The sequence below is a fragment of the Prinia subflava genome, chromosome 5, assembly GCF_021018805.1.
Source record: "Prinia subflava isolate CZ2003 ecotype Zambia chromosome 5, Cam_Psub_1.2, whole genome shotgun sequence".
Taxonomy (NCBI): domain Eukaryota; kingdom Metazoa; phylum Chordata; class Aves; order Passeriformes; family Cisticolidae; genus Prinia; species Prinia subflava.
The window spans coordinates 30,660,657-30,681,346 of NC_086251.1; the positions used below are offsets into that span (position 1 = coordinate 30,660,657).

The 20,690-nt window shown below is 42.0% G+C and overlaps 1 protein-coding gene across 5 annotated transcripts in view; it reads left to right on the forward strand.

Moving 5' to 3' along the window:
* The window catches only part of PLEKHH1 (pleckstrin homology, MyTH4 and FERM domain containing H1), a 53,745-nt gene that overhangs the window by 12,274 nt on the left and 20,781 nt on the right, over nucleotides 1-20,690 (forward strand). For all 5 annotated transcript variants that reach the window (XM_063398758.1, XM_063398760.1, XM_063398759.1 and 2 more), the window contains 11 exons: nucleotides 2,556-2,618; nucleotides 5,731-5,880; nucleotides 8,425-8,508; nucleotides 10,033-10,114; nucleotides 12,770-13,776; nucleotides 16,160-16,238; nucleotides 16,812-16,900; nucleotides 17,407-17,557; nucleotides 18,591-18,730; nucleotides 19,394-19,504; nucleotides 20,071-20,157. In XM_063398758.1, coding sequence (XP_063254828.1) covers nucleotides 2,556-2,618; nucleotides 5,731-5,880; nucleotides 8,425-8,508; nucleotides 10,033-10,114; nucleotides 12,770-13,776; nucleotides 16,160-16,238; nucleotides 16,812-16,900; nucleotides 17,407-17,557; nucleotides 18,591-18,730; nucleotides 19,394-19,504; nucleotides 20,071-20,157 — 2,043 coding nt within the window. The remainder of the gene's footprint in view (nucleotides 1-2,555; nucleotides 2,619-5,730; nucleotides 5,881-8,424; nucleotides 8,509-10,032; nucleotides 10,115-12,769; nucleotides 13,777-16,159; nucleotides 16,239-16,811; nucleotides 16,901-17,406; nucleotides 17,558-18,590; nucleotides 18,731-19,393; nucleotides 19,505-20,070; nucleotides 20,158-20,690) is intronic.

A 20,690-nucleotide genomic window follows, 5' to 3' on the forward strand; every position in this document is an offset into this window, starting at 1 on the left:
CAATAAACAATGAACATTTGGAAAAAGGCTCTTTTGTCTCATGCAAGCATGGCTATTCAACTAGTCCTGTTTCTCCCTTACAAGCTGTCTGGGCTAGTATTTGAAAGAAGAGTTCCATGCATTTGGCTTGGTTACTAAGTTTTTTATGTGACCTGGGTCACATTGCTTAGTAGCATTTGTCAAATTATAAAGCATTTTGAATGAAGGGACCCATGTAAATACCAAGCATTATTATTAATTCATTGAGGGATTTGAAAGAGCCTTACAAGCATGTAAGCATTAAATCTGAATGTGTTCAGTGAGAGTGCTGACACTGGGGATGAGTAAAATAATGATTTCATGTACACGAGGAACACAGCAGTTATTTAACAGTTCATAGTAGGACAGCCCAACAATGTAGTACAGGAAATTAAGAAAAGTACAAGTTCATTTAAGGCTACAGAGGGAATTAGGGTGACAAAAGTAATTGATTCGGCTGGAACTTAGCCAGGTCACCCTGCTTGCACAAGTTTCATAACTTTTTAGTGATCAGGAATGGTCCCAACCTAGATTCCCTGTCCTGATCAAGATTCATAACTGCTAGGAATGTAAAGCAACTGCTAGGACAAGAAGGAGTTCTTCAGTCAGAACAGTGCTGTCTTCTTAAAATAACCTCCATAAAATAGTCTTTCATGGAGATTGTTCACCTTGTGGAGGCTTGGATTATTAGTTTAAGAGGATAGCTTGGTAAAAGGCACCAGAATTTCATCTGTGCTGTAAGTGTAGACCTGTCAATTAATCAGAAAACTGGGAGAGACCATTGATTCTGAAGCTACTGTGTTAAACACTATTTGTTTCACAAAGCATATTGTGTCTCCCCAGTAGTTATGTTTAGCATCCCTTTTGCCAATATGTTTTGCTGCTACCTGTCTGTGGTGATGACTGTCCAGAGACTAATAGATAAATGCATGGGTACATCACTGTTCTGAAGGGACACATACTCATGTGGCACAGACCACTGCTATTCATGTTAGATTGCCTTGAACTCAGTCTTTGAGAAGACTCTGATCAGAGCAGCTTTGCATGGCTGCAGTCCTCTGTGGCAGCTCTGTTCCTCTGCCAAAGAACCATCCTTGATTTGGATATTAAGTTACAGAGACTGTTGTATTTGGTTGTTCCACTGAAAAAGCAAACGTGAGAGGTATCATGCAAAACGTAGCAGGTTTTGATCTTCCTGGTTTTAATTTATGTAATTTCTTTATTGGTTATGTGACTACTGAGGTGTCTACATGTCTACATACTGAGGTGTGTACATGCCTTTCAAAATGTTTGCTGCTAGGGGTCAGTCTGCTCACTGTATCAGTGAGCATGTAAGGAAGGAAGACTTGTCTTGTTGCTTGTGTGAAGGAAGGCAAATGGAAACAGGAATGCTGTCACGTCCACTCTGGGTGATCAACCCAAGTGGAATAAGTCCCATTTTTAGATATATTGGTTTGGTCCTGATAGTGACCAACCTGAATACTTGGCTCCAGTGCTTTATCAAAAATGCATTGGAGTGAAAAGGAGCTCGGTTCCCTTTACAGTTTTTCTTCTTTAAGCATGATTCTTTCAATCTTTGGAAGATTCTTCTGTGTCATTCTTTCCACAGTTAAACATAAGTAAGTGCTGCAAACTCCATGAAGCATTCCTCAAATTTTGCAACTTGCTGGATAAAACTTAGTGTCACAGACTTCATATTGCCGGGCTTAAATCTGAGATCTGTCAAAGCAGGCCAAGTGAAGATGACCTTGGCAAACATCAAATGAGATACTAGGTTGCTATTTAAAGAAAAAAAAATAAAACAAAACCAAACAATTTACAAAAAATCCCCCAAAGCAACTACCACCCACCAAAAAAAGGGCTCTAGTGGTAAATTATTAGAAGAACCCCAGGTACATTTGGATTTTATGAGAATGAGGTGACTTATAAATATTTAGGATAAAATTCAATTCGGTTCCTTTGACTTTGATAGCAGCAATGTTCAAATGTTGAATCACATAACTGTCAGTTTGCAAAGCTCTTTAAAATGAAAAGAAGCATAGGAAAATTTTAAGATCGTTGTTAATCTTGTCAGTTATGAGCCTATGATATGTTTGAAGCCAAAGCAAAGTATTCAGTGGTTATAATGTGGCATCATAAAGAACCTGCTGTGAGCTTTCCAAGATATATTCATTTTTATTTACCATTGTGAATGAATCCTAGCTGAAATAAGATCAGGGAAGAATGGTGCACTGTAGAAGGCTCCTTGCAGGGACAGCCCACGGTGTGTAAATTGTAGAGATGAGGTCAAGACTTGGGCACTGTTCCTTTGACCCATGTAATGAATGATGAGGCTCACTAATGAGAAAATGGTTCCGGTCTATTCAAAGTAGGGCAGAAGACTGGAAAAGGTCAAAGGCTTTTTTTGTTTCTGGTCAAAGCTGTCCAGTTAACTCAAAATATGCCAAAGATCTGTAGACTTGCACAAGTCCTGAGTAAAACGTGATGTTAATTTATTGTCTTGCTTTCCCCCTCTTCTTTCTTTTCTGTCTCTGAAGATGCAGGAATTGGAACAGAGAGTGGTAGAAGCAGAGCAAAGAGCTGAGGATGCGGAGAAACAGGTAAGAGGTTCTTTGATGGTGGCTCTGGTACAAGTCCAGCAGTTAACTCACTCTAAATTCCTTCCAGTCTAGCATACAGACAGAAATCTGCAGTGCTATGCCCTGCTAGGGAAACACTGATTTACAGCAGTGAATGGATTTTCTGGTCTACTTCCCAGTCTGTGAGCCCTAGCTCTGAACAGGTGCCTGAATATGTTGAACCCTAAGTGAAAACAAGCACCTCACACCTTCCTATCATCTTCACAGCCTTTTATCCCCTCATCCCTAATAGGCATGCTTGGTTGTGGAAAAGGAAGGGGCTGTTGGACCTCAGGATTAAATCGCAAAGATAAGGCTGCTTGGCAGGTCCTCAGGAAACAAATAACTAAGAGTACTGGTGAGAACTTGTCTACAAGTAGAGAAAGTTCTGTCAAAGGAGTAGGTTTTGCAGACACACCCTTATCACTTGTTTTGGACTTCTTAGTAATTACTGCTCTGGCTCAGGAGCCCATGGAGAAAACAGTAAGAGCTAGATTCGTTGTCTATTACTGTAATCATCTAAAAATTTGGCATATTGTCTAAACTAGTTCTTCTATGCTTCTTGAATAATGGAGATGGGGAGAGAGGCAGACTTCAGCTTGTGAACAGGCTATAGAGATTATTAGACCTTTGGGAAGCAGATATTCTGCACTCTAAGGACTATTAGAGAAACAAAAGAGCCAAGATGGACCAGGTGGTCTGAGCTCTTGGATCACTGCACATCACTGCTGAAGGGAAGGCTTGAAGTGAATCAGCTCCCTCCAGCTGGACAAGAGCTGCAGGACTGAGCACTAAGTCAGGGGTTGAAGGGCAGAAATAAAAGCCACATAGCCAAGAATGATTGTCAAAGATGATTTCAGAAGTGAAGGACTAAATAGGCAGTGTTATAGGCACTGGGAGACATATCACCTGGGAACCAAGAACCTGGAGTACCTGAAAAGGTATTCTATCTGCAGAACATATTTTTCCTCACCAGTTTGATATTGACATCAAGATTTTTTTTTACTGACCAGCTTCATTCTAGGAAAGAGGCTATGTCTTGACTCCGTGCTGTTGGCTTCTATGCTACACCAGCAACTACCAGTGAAGAACGAGAGTTGTTCTCGAGAGTGGTATCAGTAAGTCCACACCCAGCCAAGACAGGCCAAGGTGACACAATACAGGCAACAGTGACAGCTGGGACAGCACCAACAGGAAATACAGTTATTGCCACGGACCAGTGGAGCTTTTGTACTAGCAGGCACCTCAATGACAGGAGCAGAGTGCCCAGGATATGATAAGATGCAATGACAGCAAGGGACAGGATGAGAACAAATCAAATCCAGGTCCAAGAATGGGCAAGAAAGGGAGAACTTGGCTGGGAAGGTGTAGCAGAAATGAGGGTGGCCTTCACTCACCTACCACCAGCAGAAATGAGGTTTGCCTTCATTCACCTGCCACCAGCAGTTCTGTAGCCATATCCTGGCAGGTCCTAAAGACTAGCAACCCTCAGTGCTTGTCTTTCCAGCAGCCTTATCCACATCCAGAGATAACTGTTCTAGAGAAATGCTACATTGCTGCCTGACAGCCTGAAGAAGAGACAGCATAAGAGTAGGACCATTCCTTTTCACTAATGAGTACATTCACCATGAATGAGAGGGCTCCACATGAAGTGCAAAATCCCTTGTTATCTTTCTCTCCAGGAGTCTGGGGCATTGGATTTGTTAATTCAATGGACTCCCTGTAGCTGCCAGCCTCAATTAAGGAAATCACATGTTTGCAGTCCCCTCGCTGAGCCTCTAGCACAGAGTCAGCATTTGGGCATCAGACAGGAAGGAGGGGCCATTTCTTTTTACTATAATCACCCTAAACTCTAATGAAAGCACATCCGACTCAGCAGGCTTAGTTTTCTGGCTCGGATGCTGGGTGCTTACCTTTCTGATTTGGTATGAGGAAGAGGCAGTTTGCTTCTCTGCCTAATACAGGCAGACAGGAGGACAAAACACAGCTTCTGCAAGTATGAAGTGTAGGCTGCTCGACAGAGTGTGACTAACCCTCTTGCACAGACTCTGTGAAGTGCTCAAATTGGTGCCTGCATTCTGTCTTTCTGGTTCGAAGTTCATGCTAAATTTATGGTATTTGGAGTTGGTTTCTTTGCAGATATAGCTTCTTTGAGATGTGTTGGAACCAGAGGTTTTCCCATCATCAAATGCTGCAATTAGTACGTTTGAGTTAAATTGAAGGGATTCCATTCATCTTTAGAAATGAGGTCTTATAATCCATTGTAACAGAATGAGGTAATGGTAAAATGGAGTGGCATTATTGAGAGACAAAGGTTTTGAGGAAAGCAAAGATATTTTAAAAATTTGCTAAAAACCTGAAATGCCTCAGTAGCCACTGGATTTTAGGGGATAGAAACTTTGTCTGTAGTGAAGGAGCACTGCAATGATCTTTCTTGCTGAGATGAAGAAGTCTTGGCACTGGCAGGAGCTCAAAGACAGGCAAATCTTTTGAAATATCTAACATTGTAACTCCTTAGCAGGTCTGGAGAAAAGACTCAGCAGAAAGACAGGAGTTGCCAAAGCACTGTCTCAAGCTGGAGATTGGAGGACAAAGGACCTCCACAGTACATTTTCCTAAAGCAATTTTAATCTGAAGCAAATAGCCAAGGGGTTGTGGTATATACCTTGGTAGTGAATGAGGTAAAAAACTGGCCATGATATTGCAAAGGAGAAAGGTGGGATGTACCATGTCTGTATGTGTATGGAGGCTATGGTACCTGTATCATCTCTTTGATTAATAATTTGATTGTAATAGCTCACAATCCATGATGCATTTATCTGTTCGTGGTTCAGTTTGCATCTGTTACTGTTTCAGCATTACAAGTGAATGGACAATGTTCCTTTCTCAAATGTGGATATAAACTAAGTGTACCTGAAGGGTGTTGTGGTTTTTGATGTTTTATTTATCTTTTCCTGACTTAAAAAATAAGAAACCCACAAATATTCTCCTTTATTTTCCTTGTCTTACCAATTCACAAGCAGCTCCTTGATTTGCATTGGTTTGTTTTGGTGTTTTTTGGTTTTATTTAATTTCCTTCTGATTACCATTACAGGTCAGAGTTATGGAAGAGAAGATAAAACTAGCCAACATGAACACTGGTGAATCTGACAGCACCCTGCACAGGAAATACCAGGAGCTGATGTGCACAGTACAGGGAAAGGAGGATCTGATCAACAAATTGGAGACACAGCTGGCAAAACAGGTAGGGATATTTTCTACAGGGGGGCCTGTAGGTTTCATGAGTTAGAGGGATTCTGTAATGTATATTTCAAAGATACAGATTATGTCTCATTACAAGTTAGTCTCTTAATTACGTCCAGATCAGCTGTAAGATGATGCCCAGCCCAGTACAAGATCCTCTCTTTCCTTTTCAGACAAAACTGGAGGGAAGGGTCTTCTTCCAGTCTTCAGCAGTCCTTTAGCATAGTTCATGTCTTGTCAGATGTCATTATAAAAGAGCAGCTGTTTCTCAGTGTGGATAGTTCTTAGTCTCTTCCTTTTTGAATTGGTGGAAGGAAGGTGCTACATCTACAGCAGAGTTTGTATTTCAGTTCTAGTAAAGGCTTTGCCCTGTGGTTTTTATAACATGAAGAATAAGGTATTCTTATGTGTTGCTAAGTAAATAACTTAAATAGAAGTAGAATTTTACAAAAGAAAAATACTCGGCCATTTGAGTTACACTGAACTAATTGCCACCTATTTTAAGGTCTGTTACTAGAAGGTCTTGTCCCAGCAACAAGAGGCAAAATGAGTTTCTAAAATAAAAGCCAAAGCTTGGCAATTCCAGACAAGAAATACTCGTTATCAGAGTCACTGGTTTAGCTTCACCATGGGATGAGATGACAGGGCTAAGAGGTTACTAAGGGTCCCTGTAAGGCATGCTGTTTGTTTTCTCTGGGATGGGAAGAGCCGTGGAGTTCAGAGCATCACTGAGAGAACACTGAGGTCATGTCTGGACCACACAATAGTGTGGGACACAAAGAGTCTCTAATTGCTTTTGGATCTTAAGGCACAATAACTGCACCTATGGCTGCTGTGTCTGAGTGAATTGGTTCTGCTTACAGGCAGGGCCTACTAAGCGTGGTGACAATGTGGTCATCATGTCACTATTCTACTTTAGAACCCTAAATAAAATCTTGGTATTGCACTTCATGTAGTGTAATAATCTGAATCTTTTACCTCTTGGACCTTGTTCCAAGACAAGTCCAGGTCAGTAAGGATTCAAAGCCAGTTTCCATGTGATGGATATTCAGAGATGGTAAATCTGCTGTATGTGCCAGATCATTTCAGATCCATAGAGACATCTAGTATTTTAACTCCTGCAGAGATTGAGACCTGATGATTAGGAACACACATAGTCATATAAAAGGAAAAAAATCTAAATAAATCTCCTTCTTGAAGCATATGATTTGATTGCTTTTATTTCACATGCTCAGCTACAAATGTTAGGCTGCCTATAGTGTTGCTAAGGCCTATTTTAAAGTCAGCAAACATACTTGAATAAGAGCCTTTAAATGTGCAGTTCTAGTGATAAATAGCATGTGGTGATTAAAAGTGATGTGAAAATTTGGGGAATTTTGGGTAGTCTGTTTATCAGTGTGAAAAATTTAAAGTGAGGGAAAAGACTGACATTTATTATAATTACTGGTATTTGTTTACTTCAGAAAAACCGACATAACAGGGAAAGCACCAACTGCTACCAGAAGGCATTATATTTGCCCCTTAATTGGAGAAACCAGGGCTGATGTGCCATGCAGCATATTTTCCTCCTCTCTCCCTCCCTCCATTGCTCCCGGAACTGATTTCTTCTCACAGTTGTTTAAATCATTATGTAGATAGGAGAGTTTTCAGTGTTATTGCTTCTGATGAAGCCACACAGAAGATAAAACAGAACGCTTCAGGTGATCGTAGTGTTAATTCAGCATCTTTCAAAGGAAATTTCCAGAAAAGTTAAAAACACAGCTGAGAAAACACAGCTGCAAAAATGATGTACAATATTACCCAAGCAGATACTTGGGGGAGAAATGGTCGTTGTGCAAATCAACAGTATTGCCATAACAGCTTTGTGTGGACTAGAACCAGTTCTAATGGATATGTAAACATACAACCACTTATTGCATCTGAAATCCTCTTAGCAGATCTTAGTGTTTTTCAAGGTCAGGTTGTAGAGCTTTTTTTTTGTTTAATTACTTTCTCAATGAGAATATTGTGTGTGTGTTAAATATGTTGTTGGTATGTTGTGCATCTTGTGCACCTTGAAAGATGCTGCTCTAGACTCATGCTTACAACAACTGAATCCCTTTTGCTTGGAGTGATTGATGTTTTATGAATCAATTATAGGTACCACTTAATTATTATTACCTTTGGCCAACAATGTGTGTGTAGGCTGGGGGAACACTGCAGATGCTCAACAGCAAACAGCAACATTGCAAAACCATCTGAAATAGAAAAAGTTGTAGAGCCTACTCAACTGTGGTAGGGGCCAGTTGTTACCTGACCTGGATTTTGCTGTTCCACAACAAACTTCTGAAGCAAGCCTCTGAATTTAATTCTAGGAACCATGTAAGACAACTTAGAGCTTGATTTTTTTCAGAGGCCAGCTGAACAATTGTATGCAAGTAGCAGTCTTAAATCTTATGTCTGGGATGGGAGCTTCTGTGTTTCAGTCACTCCTGGTGCAGTAACTCACTGAGAACAGTTGTACTCTCCTAATGCATCTAATGTTGGTTTTGGTTTTTTGGCACAGAAACAGCTGAGGACTGAGGAAGCCAAAATTGTTCAAGAGAAAGCTGCCAAGATCAAAGAGTGGGTAACATTTAAGCTCAGGGAGGTAAGTCTGTGGCTTTATGCCAGGCTTCAAGGCCTGTGAAGTAAGTACAGTGGCTGCACATCCAGGAGGTCCCTGTGTAGGACAATGGTCTGGGGACAGTCAGTCTGCCACAGGGGCACTCTGCTTGTTTGGCCCTGCACATACTCAGTAGTAGGGCTGGGGCCATCACTCTTACCAAAGGCTATTTACTTTATTGGGAAAACTGTAAATGACTGTGAATTTACCAGTGCCCAAAAGCAGCTTCTGAAGATGGACTAGGCATAAGTGGCTTTCACCTAGTTTTCTTTTACCTCTCCTTCTTTTCTCTGGATGCAGTTTCTGTTCCTTTCTGACAGAGTACCTGTTACACAAACATGTCCTTTGCTCTCCTGTAATTTACCATCTCTCACTAATGCTATTTTTCTACTGCTCAGTATTTTTTGTCTCTGACCTTCTGCTCTATCCATCCTGTGGATTTATGCCTCTGTCTGGGCCTACTCTCTAGAAAAACAAAGAGGGTCAGCATGCAGTTTTAAAGATGGAGTAGTAGTTTTCAGCTGGGATGGGTTGTCTGGTCTTGTATTCCAGGTTAAAAATACATATTTCCAAGTTTATGACAGAAAGGGAATTTGTTGGAGTTGGGAGAAGCAGTCTTTATGAGCACTGATTATGTTACGATGTGACTTTGTAATGTCATTAGATTGCCTGGATAATCCACTGAGCTGCTGTGCTGCTTCTCTTCCCTGTGAGAGAACTTAAGGGGCATTTAAGTTGCTGACTGTTGCAGCACAGAGGAGGAAGCAGAGGGGTGGATTTGGTGTGGCCTGCTGTGAACCCAGGACCATGTCTTCACTGGCAGTGAGGTTTGTGCCAGATGCTGATTCCAGGTGCACAGCATGCACAAGTGGGTCACTGCCACTTGGAGAACTTGGCATCTGTGTTGCCAGTGGGTTACTGGAGACAGCACCACAGGTGATTCCTTCAAGAGGGAAGTCTGTCTGGGTGTACCACTGCTGTGTTTAAAAATGGATGCTGAGACTCTTCAAGTAAAGGCATAAGGCAAATCTGCAAAGAATCTCTCATGCCTTAATTGGAAATATAAATGTACCCTTAGTGTTGGTTTACTTTTTGCTTTTTCCTTTGGTCCTCTGGTCCATGGGATCTTTTTTTACTACATACAGGGTGAGATGGAAAAAATGCTCTTTCTGTGTAATATTTTTTTGATTCTCTCTTTCATGAACGTTATTTCTGCAACAGGAGTAAATGATAAGCCATAGTAGGGAAGTAAATTTAAAGATGCATTTGAGAAATGCCAATAGTTCATACACAGGCTGATTGAGAAAGCACAGCAAAATATTTTAAGTGGGTTGTCTAGTGATGCTGCTGATTAGAAGGATTTTGAGGTGACTGGTAGACTCACCCATCATTTTTTTCCCTTGCTAAGAAACATGAAAGTAGTAAAGATGAAGGTATGTTCTGTGTAGCGGATCAGACGTGCTCACAATTTTGTGTTATTTTTCAGTTTTTATTGTTCTTGTTTCATAGCTTGAGCTGGAAAATTACCACCTGAAAAACTGTAATCAGAGGCTGATGGAACAAATTGAAGCTCTTCAGGATACATTGCAAGGTAAATGTGTTCAGCTGGCACTGGAGCCTAATAAACACCACAAGAGTGGAAGTTGTTCTCTTAACTTTGTCAGAAATTAAAACTTGTGACAGCAGGCAGTAGAGTTGCTCTTTTCCTTAGCCAGGTCCATTTTTAAGATGGGAATAACGTGCTTACCTGCTTTAACTCTTAATTGTTTCCCACCAACAATTGAGTGTAGACAGTGTAGACTCCTTTTTTTTTTTTTAGAATCTGCGTTTGCCATTAAAATAAGCCACTAAGCTCCTGAGTTAGAAGGATTCATTGAAATACATAGTAGAAGTCTCCATTCACTTCAGTGCTGCGAGGGAGAAGTCCCTGATGTGTTCAGTGTACCTCCACATGTGAATCATTCTCATCCGCACAGAAGCTCTGCTGCTCAACTCTGTGAGCTGAGCAACTGAATGAGCCAAGGCAGCAGCTCTTTGGTCTGCCTTCAGGAGCTGGGTTCCTCTGTGCTATGTTTTGGGGTTTTGCAGTTCTTTGGTGGCTGGATGGAAAACTTTGGTCTCCAGGCTTGAATTCAGCACCTTTAGTTGTAATGTACTTTGAAAAATAAATTCTTTAGGATTTCTTTCATTTATTTATTTTTATTATTATTATTATTTTTTAATGAGCTTGGTTTGGTCACAGTAAGATGAACTAGTTTCCAGAACTTCACTGGACATGTGGGCAAGGGACATTTCTTTCCTGCAGAAGTCTTTCTGGCATTCCTATTACTCCACAGCAAGGGAATAGGGCAAAATTCCTTCTAAATCCCACCACATTTATAGTGAAATGCTTTATGACTAGGTTTTTGTCATCCCCTCTGGCTCTGACTGTTCACAAAAAGAGAATGCCTGGTAAGCTGTGTTAATACTCTGGTATTAAGTGTTCCCTGGATCCCAGCTCTCTGGGCAGTAAACAGCACTGCCCTCTCCTCTTATCCCTCACTGGTCTCACTGTGCCAGGCTGAAGTCAGATCTGCAGAGAGACAGATCTCTTCTTGCTTGCTATGCTAATAGTAACAGCTTCTTCTTAGTCTGCTGTCACATCTAGGAAGCTGCAAAAACACCAGTAATATTTAAAATGAATGGCTTCTTTTCAGTCTACACTAATGATTTACCTTTGGGTCAGGGGAAAACGTGCCAGGATTAGTGTGTGCCATTGTTGTGTGTTAGCTTTGCTAACATTCAGTTCCTTGTGAATCAGGTGCCAAGGTCATGCTCTCATGATTATCTTTTTCTCAGCTGTTTCCAAGAGCAGGTTTCATGCTCTCCACTGTCACAAGTAATTTATTCTGCTGTTTGCTCTGCCCTCTGTAACTTTGTCTTCAGTTTGTTTCTATTTCCTTGTAAATGGCAGGGGTGGTTAAGCGATACCCATAGAGTTTGATGTTCAGGCAGCATTTTCAGCAATAGCTCTGCAGAGTCATGCTCACCCATATTTTGCAATTTCCAAAGCATCTAATGATTTGGTTCTTTTTTAGTCAGGCTGAAATAAATATAAATGCCAAGGTCAATCAGACATCCTGTGCTATTCCAAGTTTTAGCCCCACTTTCTCATATTCTAAAGCTGCTATTTGATGGAAATTGTAGAACTGAGGTAATCTTTAATAATTATGGAAAGGAAGAAAGTATAATAAAGTGTAGGTATTAAGTAGAACAAAGGACAATGGGGCAATCTAGGATCTATCTTTTATGTCATCCTCTAACATAGCAACTGAAAGGGCAGGGAAAGAACTAAAAAAAGGAAGATTTTGTAGCCAAACCATGTAAATAACTATTGTAAAACTTCGTGACATAAAGCACTGTGTGAGTCATATAGTAAAAAAGGATAACAAAAAGCTCTAGGGAAATTCTTGAAAAGTGAGTGAAGTCTCCAGGTCCTGTGATGTTTAAGAAGGTCTCTGTACCTTTGCTGGAAGCCCCATCTAGCCCCTGGCAATGGATGGAATCATACCAGGTTATTTGCTGAGTTAAATCACTGTAGGTCCACTGAAGCCAAGAGCCATGTGAAGCTGTGTTGTGGCCACTTTGATATATTTAATAAAGCGTTGTGTGGATAGGTGCACTTCCTTCTCATGTTTTAAGAGAGGAGGCATAATTATATAGGTAAGAATAAAAACTCATATATTGCATTAGACTGAAAGCTTGCCTAGGCTAGTATCCCATCTCCTGGCTGGCTCTTCACATTCCAGAAAGGACTATACAAAATAATGCAAGTAAAGCTGTCCTTCTCTCCATGTACACTTCCAGCTTCTGCTCTCAGTAGGAAGCTCCTAGGCCAGAACTGCTGTGCTGCTGATACATTACTTTTTCTGGCCTATCTGCAGCATTCTGTTTGCTTTTTTCTTGGGGAAAAAGACTTTCCTTCTATAAATTTCAAATGTGCTGCCTAATTCCATTAGGAACCCCCTTAATTTCACTTTTGTCAGAAGCAGTGATTACTCATTTCCAGTTCACCTCTTCTGTGCTATTTCCAGTTGTAAGTGTATAGTGCTTTAGTCACAACTGTGCCCAGCCCTCTCCTTTCCATTCTGTATAGTCCTAAACAGGCCAGGGCGCTATTGAAATACAACTGAATGTACACTAGGAAGCAACACTGAAGACATCAAAGTGTTTGAATGCCTAAACCATCTGTTCTCCTTCCTTGTAGATATGAGCAGCATTCCTGCCTTTGAATCTCTTTGGAGCTGTGATTCCGTGAAGCCCCGAGCATTGCAGGCCTCTCTTGCTGAGAAGATAGACCAGAAATCTGTGCTCCTTGCACCTGGTTTCAGAGAGGCATGTCAGACAGCACCTTCCAAACATGTCCTCTCTTCAGCAAACATAGTCCTTGCCAATGACACCTTCACTGAGAATGGGGAGGATAAATCCCTGCTTTCCCAGAGCATGCTGAAGCTCATGTCTGACCCGTCAAGCTGGAATCTCTCCACAGAGAAAAATGTTTTTCCAACCATAAGTTCTGAACACGGTTTAGGATGCTCTGGTCCCATGTCACTGCACCCTCCAGCTGAGACCACAAGAATTCTTGAGGCTTTGACCTTCCAATCGTCTTTGGAAGAAAACTGTAGTGCTGTGAGCACCTTGCAACAAGTGGATTTGGATGGCACCCGCTTCTCTGACGATCTGGGTGCCAGATTCCACTCCCACCGGCCGGATTCCTCTTCCTCAGGAGAAGTAATGAGCATGTTTGAGGGCCGTCTCCAAACTGCTGAGCCACCTCTGGCTGTGTCAACACCAACTGCTACAGCACATCCCTTCTATCCAGGGAGGGAGTGCACCCTTGGGAGTATGACCTTCCCAAAAATACGAACACCCAATACCCCAAGAGACAGTATCCAGCTAGCCAAGAGACATCACAGCCAGCCACAGTCAGGGACTAATTCTTTCCATCGTGTAATGCACTTAGAGACCAGCACTTTCCAGCCCATAGCAGACCCTCCCGTCGCCTGTGGGCACGTGGAGGAGACAGACATTGATGATGATGGAGTCATGGAGAAGATGGAGACAGAATGCAGCCTGCTGAGGGGAGAAGCTGCAACATGTGAGGGAATGTACCACTTACCTGCAGAGCAAAGAGCAGCTGTGAGTTCTGAGGCTGGCACGCTTGACCCGGGATGTAAACCTCCCACACCACCTCTGCACCGATTCCCTTCATGGGTAAGAAATGCAAGGACAACAGTGTGAGAAGTGCTGCTTGTCTTTGGGCCCAGTAGTTAGGCTACAACAGCTCTTGGTCTCAATGAATTATTTACCTGTGAGCATCAAGGGTTACATTCCTGAACCACCAAGTTGGACAGTTTGAGATCATGGGGCATGCTGGTTCTGTTGAATTTTTTTTTAATTCTTTAGAAGGGGAAAAGAACCCATTTAAAAAAAAAGTCATAGGAATAAAAAAGAAAGTCAAAATGTACTGCATTGTGAATTATCATTATATGAGTAATCAAAAGTTAATCCTTAGCTCTGTTGCCATGTGTTAAGGCTAGAAAAATGAATTATAAATGCAGTGGACCAGACCAGATAGCTCCAGAGTGAGAAAAAGCTGTGGATACTAGGATAGATACCTGGATTAGATCTCAGCATTCCTATCACATGGTATGCTCCTGCTGTTAGGAAATTTTTTTGAAAACCTTTGGTAAAGTGAATATGCATGTCCTGTTGTTTTTTCTTACAGTTACTTGTGAGATCAGATAGCTGAATTGTTTTTTAGTCCTAGAATTGTTTAGGATGGAAAAAAAAGCCTTCTCCTCATCCACTAAGCAGGTCACCTTGTTGGATGGTCAAGCAGGGTCTGCCTTTCACAGACCCCTGCTGTGTGGGCCTGGTCCCCTGGCTGTCCTGCAGTGTTGTGTGGTAGCACTCAGGATGATCTGCTCCATGACCTTCCCCAGCACCAAGGCCAGCATGGCAGGCCTGTAGCTCCCCAGATCCTCCTCTGGCCCCTGTAGATGGTGCCAATTTGGCAGGTTCCCGTCACCTGGCACCTCCCTGGGTGACCAGGGCTGCAGGTGGCTGAGGGGCAGTGGCTCAGTGAGCTCTTCTGACAGCTGCCTCAGCACCCTCGGGTGGATCCCCCCGGCCCCGCAGACCTGTGTGTGTCAGGGTGGCAAAGCAGGTCACTGGGCATTTCCCCTGGGTTGTGGGGGCTTCATTCTGCCCATCCATGTCTTCCAGAGTAGGGGTCTGGGTATCTGGAGAACAACTGGTTTTACCCTCAAAGACTGAGGCTGAGAAGGCATTGAGTACCTCTGCCTTTTCCTTTGTCACTGTTTCCCACTCATATCTAAAAAAGGATGGAGATTCTCTTTTTGTTTCATGTATTTTCTATTTGTTTCTTCTTAATATTCTATTTGTTTCTTTTTTCTCATGTATTTATAGAAGTCTTTTATTGTCTTTTACTGCAGTAGCCAGCTGAAGGTCTAGTTGGGCTTTGGTCCTCCTAATTTTTTCCCCTGCATAACTTCATGGTGTGTTTGTAGCCCTCCTGAGTCACCTGTCTCTTCTTCCAAAGGTCACAAACTTTGAGTTCAGCCAAAGCTCTCTGATCAGACAGGCTGGTCTTCCTCACTGTCTCGTATTTCAACACATGGGGATGACCTGCGTCTGCACCTTAAAGATTTCCTTCTTGAAGAACGTTCAGTCTTGCTGGATTTCTTGTCCATCAGGACTGACTCTCAAGGGACTATATCAATCATGTTCCTAAATAGGCCAAACTGACAAACCTGGTGGAAATCAATGTAGTATCAAAAGAGACTGATCTGTTTTCATTTGCTTTTTTAAAGGCATGGGCACAAAAGTGATTTATTGAAACTTCAAAGCCAAGCACTCATTGTTAATTCTTATGTCTCATAATTTTTTTGGTGTACTTGACTTTGCAATCTTAGGTACTTTCATGTATATGATTATGTGTGTTATTTCATAGTGAATTTTGGTTGTATGCTCTAAGGAGCACCGAGAGGTTTCCTAGCTTTGGGATTTATCCATTTCACACTGGTTGATGTCTTAGTCATAACTCTGCATCTAGATACAGAGTTGGGTTTCCCCTCTGGAATTTTTATCCATTCATGAAGCACTTGGAGATCCTTTGAACTGAAAGCTCTGTATGTTGTTGTAACTGAGATACAGGTTTATTGAGATCATTCCAGGCATTCCTTTCATTCCCTTATTATGAAATGGGCATCCTTTGCAGCTGATGACTCAATGAATTGTTCTGCTATGGAGCTGTTCTTAATTAATTTTAATGCATTGTTTATAATATGGAAAAACCCCATCTCTTTCCAAGCTGTGATATAATAATTTATTGATAATTGTGTGTAGGTGTTCCAGTGTGTGACTGTCACCTCTGTAGCTGGGAATCTGCACACACTAACACACTTCCATTAATGGTCATTCACACAACATATGGTGGAATTCAGCTATTGTTCTTAGAGAGCCCCACCTTCCTGCCCAAAGGTGTGACTGTGGTGTGATTCTGTGACATGGGCATTTCTGTAAGAATTACATTTTTGCCTGATCATTGTTGTTCCGGGTGTTACTGTTCCAGGAGAGCCGAATCTATGCTGTGGCCAAGTCTGGCATGAGGCTGTCTGAAGTGGCCATGGTGAATGAGTCTTCCAGCTGCTGTAAGTTCTAGACTAGATCCATCCTTAGAGGGAGTTCATGGTGACAGTGTGGGACCTGAGCTTCTGGCTCTTCACATTTCTTCATTTCCTTGCCTGTTTTCAAAGTAAATTTGACCTCATAGGTGGGTTCCATAAAGGAAGGGAGGAGGATACATCTTATTTTGGGGATGGTTGGTGTTGGGCTCTTTGTGCCTCTACATTCAGGGACATCTTCAGGGATTATCTGCCTCCATCACTTTTGCAGCCAGTCTTCTGCCTCTGCATGTCTGTGGCCTGGTTTTAGTCTTCTGATTCACCCTCACCTTTGCCTGTTAGGCTTTTTTCTGTTTGTACAGGGTACACTGGATTGCATTGTACCATGGGGAGCGCAGGGCGGATAAGGTTTCACAGGCTAAACGGAGGGAACAGTGCAGCTCTCTCTGGGAATTGTATGGAATTAATAACACATCTCCTGGCCTTCCTGAAGCCAGACTGTCCAGGATGGCAGCTCTCCGTGTGCTTCTCCATTAAAACCTCCTGCTTTTCACCAGTTTGTATTATTTGCTGTCTTGCTTTCTCTGTGCATTTCCCCAGTTTCCAATTTCTCGTGTTCAACTTCTGGGCCATTTACCTGTCTCATCTACAGAAATGTCACGGTGCCAGTCTACACTACACTGAAGGGGGTAAGGAGTTACCTTACTTTGCCTTTTGTGGAAAGCATGGTCCAGGGCTGCTAGTAATTTGAGACAAAACAGGATGGAACTGTGCAGTGAAGGAAAGAAAATTAGAGAATGTCAGGAAGTACTGGACATCAAAAGAATACAAGAAGAGTAGCAAATGTTAGATATATTTAAGAACACAGAACATTGCAACAAGTTTTGATCCAGGAAGTTGCAGTGTGCACTACGAAACCTAGAGGTGACAGTGGGTGTAGCCTGAGGAATGAAATGGAGCACAAGGCTGGTGGAAGAGTAGGAGGGTGTAACCAGAGGAGACCCAAACACATCAGAATAGAGAGTCCGCTTGGAAGTTTTCAGACTAGAAGGGGAGGAACTGAGGAATCCTGGGGCAGAAGTGGGCAAGGCAGTGTGGAAATGAAGGGCATGGGTTGCTCTGTCTCCTGACTGGAGAGGGATTGTCCTGGGGAAGCTCTTCTCTCACACGCTAACCACACAGGTCTGTTTTCCAGAAAGCCACACAGATCAGCAATGTGCCTTTCTTAGATGAGTCTTCGGGCTCTGATGATGACTGTGGCTCCCATGCCAGCTTCAGGACTTCTACTGCTGGATCTGAGAACAGGAAAGCGAGCGTGCCAGGCAGCCCTCGCGCCGTGAAGAGAGGTGAAGTGGGAGTATTGCTACTGAGCAGGATGAACTCCGTCATCAGAGCCAAGATGCCCTGAACAGCATCATCAGTGACACGCAAATGCTCAGCCAGAGTGATGCTAACAAGGAGTTCTCCCAGAATGTGTGCAGAAATCAACACTAGCAGCAGTAGAAATCTGTTCTTGTAGAGGGTTTTTATTGCTGATAGTTTTCCATTCAGGCAATTGCTAAACTAAGATTGTGGGAAGGATTGCCCTCCCAAATTCATCACATGCAGTCATCCATACATTTGCTGTTACTGCTTGGAAGCAAGCTAGTACTGACACAGTACAGAAAACGCTTTTTTTTCTTTGTCATTGACTGGTAATTTCTGGACCAGTAAGTACATGTCACTTACCTTTGAGAGACATCAGGAACTTTGAGTCCTGATTAGGATTGTTTTTCTTGCCTGCTGGGAGAGCTAAACTGGTTGTTGAATGGATTTTTTGTTACCAAGGAGGCAACATGAAATACAACTCGATTTTATAGATAACCAAATTTTGTTGAAATAGACTCATATTTCATGTAGTCTTAACTTCTGTTGTGAGGCATTGAGAGATGTGCTTGTGCGTCACCATGTACCTGTGGTAAAAGATTCACAGAAAGCAAAGCCCCATTGCTAGTGAAAAAGCCTTTTTCTTAGCTGAAATCAGAGGGGATTGAGACTTTATAATGGATGTTTCCAGATGAAAACAAGCTGTCTCTACTTCAGATGACAAGTCTGTTGTGTTTAATATATATTTTAATCTGGTTTTATTCAGCAATGAATTTATTTCACTATCAGTATCCAAAACTCACTTTTCACTACTTGCCTTCCTAGGGAAATAAAAAGAGGCCTCATAAGTGATGTTAGTGGGGTTTGAGTTTCCAAAGTCTGATCTGATTTGTCCTTGAACCGAAAAGGTTCACCACCATTAATGGTGAATGCAGAAACTTTTTTGGAGTGTGCAATATTCAGTGCATGCTTTTGTCCAGCCATGACTCTCATTGCTTCCTTTATTTTGAACAGGTGTATCCGTGTCCTCCCTGAGCTCTGAGAGTGACTATGCCATCCCTCCTGATGCCTACTCCTTGGATGGGGACTATTCAGAGCCAGAACACAAGCTACAGCGAACATCTTCCTATTCCACTGATGGTGGGATCTGCACTGTAAGTTTTGCACTCTAACTGCTGTGTTACACTTGCAAAGGGGTGCAAACAGAGCCTTGGCCTTAAAATGAGAAAAGTGTAACTACAGTATATCGAATAATCCCCCTTCAAAGGGATGCTCTAACAGGCTGGGCTATTGGTCCAGCTGATTGGTATCAAAAGACACCATCTGGTGCTTCAGAAGAAGGTGCAATTTCTGTTACGTGGTTTGGTAAAAGTATAAGCATCAAGGGCTGTATTCTTTCCTGATGACCTGTATTGGTTTCCTTTAGTTGTATTCTACTTTAATGATGGCCTTACACTTTTGAGACAAAATAAATTTGGAAATTCAGAGGAAGGAGGGAGAAAGGAAAGAAACCTCAAAACAGGCAGCATTAAAATCTGTACTCTTCAATGCAGGAGATCAAACAGACAAGGAACAGGAGTCTAATCATGGTGCAGAGACAGCCTTCACTTTTATTTGGAAAATCAGTGCCTGAGTAGGAAGAGAAATAAGTTTACAGTGCATCAAACAATCAGTGAAATGATCTTTGATGGCTGCTACTAAATAAAGCAGAAAATTGTGGGAGATGCAGCAAATGTCTGGGCTTGATTTCACCACACTTTCATTTGCATTTTGGGAGGTGCAAGATGACCTCCTCTCCCCTTGGCTCTGTCCTCCAGGAACCCATGGAGAAATCAGGCTACTTGCTGAAAATGGGCAGCCAGGTAAAGACATGGAAAAGACGATGGTTTGTGCTCAGAAACAGACAAATCATGTACTACAAGTCCCCGGTAAGTCACTGGGCTACATTTCCTCCTCTCTAGAGGCACAGAGAAATTTAATATACTGAGCAAACACTTTTGGTTAGACATGTGACTGTTTTGAAAAGCATTATAAACATTAGAGAGATTCACTGTATGCATCAAATGAAGAAAAAAAATATTATTAATAAACTTGTCACTTAACAAATGTCTGGCTGAATCTTGAAAACTTCCAAAGGTGGAAACTCAGCCACTGTCTTGGTACCTATTGCATGTTGTACTACCTTCCCACTTAGAAAGGGTTTGGTTTGTTGGTGTTTGTTTGGGCTTGCTTTTGTTTTATTAACCATAATGTCCAATCTGAACTCCTAAGACAGCATTTATTATCACTGCCCTTGTTGTATGGTCTGCCACTATTGAGGAGACTTCTGCAATGGGATCACACAGTCTCTTATTTCACCTGGCAACCTTAGGCAGTCATTTCCAGCTCATGAATGCAGACTCCAACCTGCACGTGCATATTGTGCTGTATTTAAGTAATCTGAGACCTGTCTGAGGTTTCCTACTGAAGAAGTTGTTTGCTTTTCTTTCCTCAGAGTGATGTTATCCTCAAACCACAAGGGCAGCTGGAGCTGAATTCTTCATGCCAAATTGTCAGGGGTGAAGGGTCCCAAACATTCCAGGTAGGCATTGCTTTTTTATCCTGCACATAACCATACACTCAGCAGCTGGGTGAGGGAGCAATTAATTCAGACTGAATGGTACTGTGTGTCTCAATTGATAGGAGCTAACTTTATCTGGTCTCTGTTTCCTGGCACAAAACAGGCAGTTAGTCTAATAATGAGGAAAGAGAGAAATTGTAACCCAAATACACCCTTTTGAAACTGAAAGAAATTGGTATTTATTTTTGTCCTGTTTTACACCACAACACTTTCCTTTTTTTGCAGGAGTTAGAGCTTGAAATCTGTGGGAGAAAATGATTCTTATAACAATTAAAACCAGCTAGTACCTGGGATCTTTTTCAGACACTTGCCTCACAAGATCTCAAGCCTGACTTTACATGCCTCGAGGATCTAAAGAAACATCTGAGTAGTTTGATTCCTTTTAGAATTTGACTTCTAAAGTATTAGAAGTTAGCCCATCACTGGGTTCACTTTTAAGTCACTATTGACTCAATTAGAAGGGCAGCATTAGTTTCTTTCCTTCTTTGAAAAGT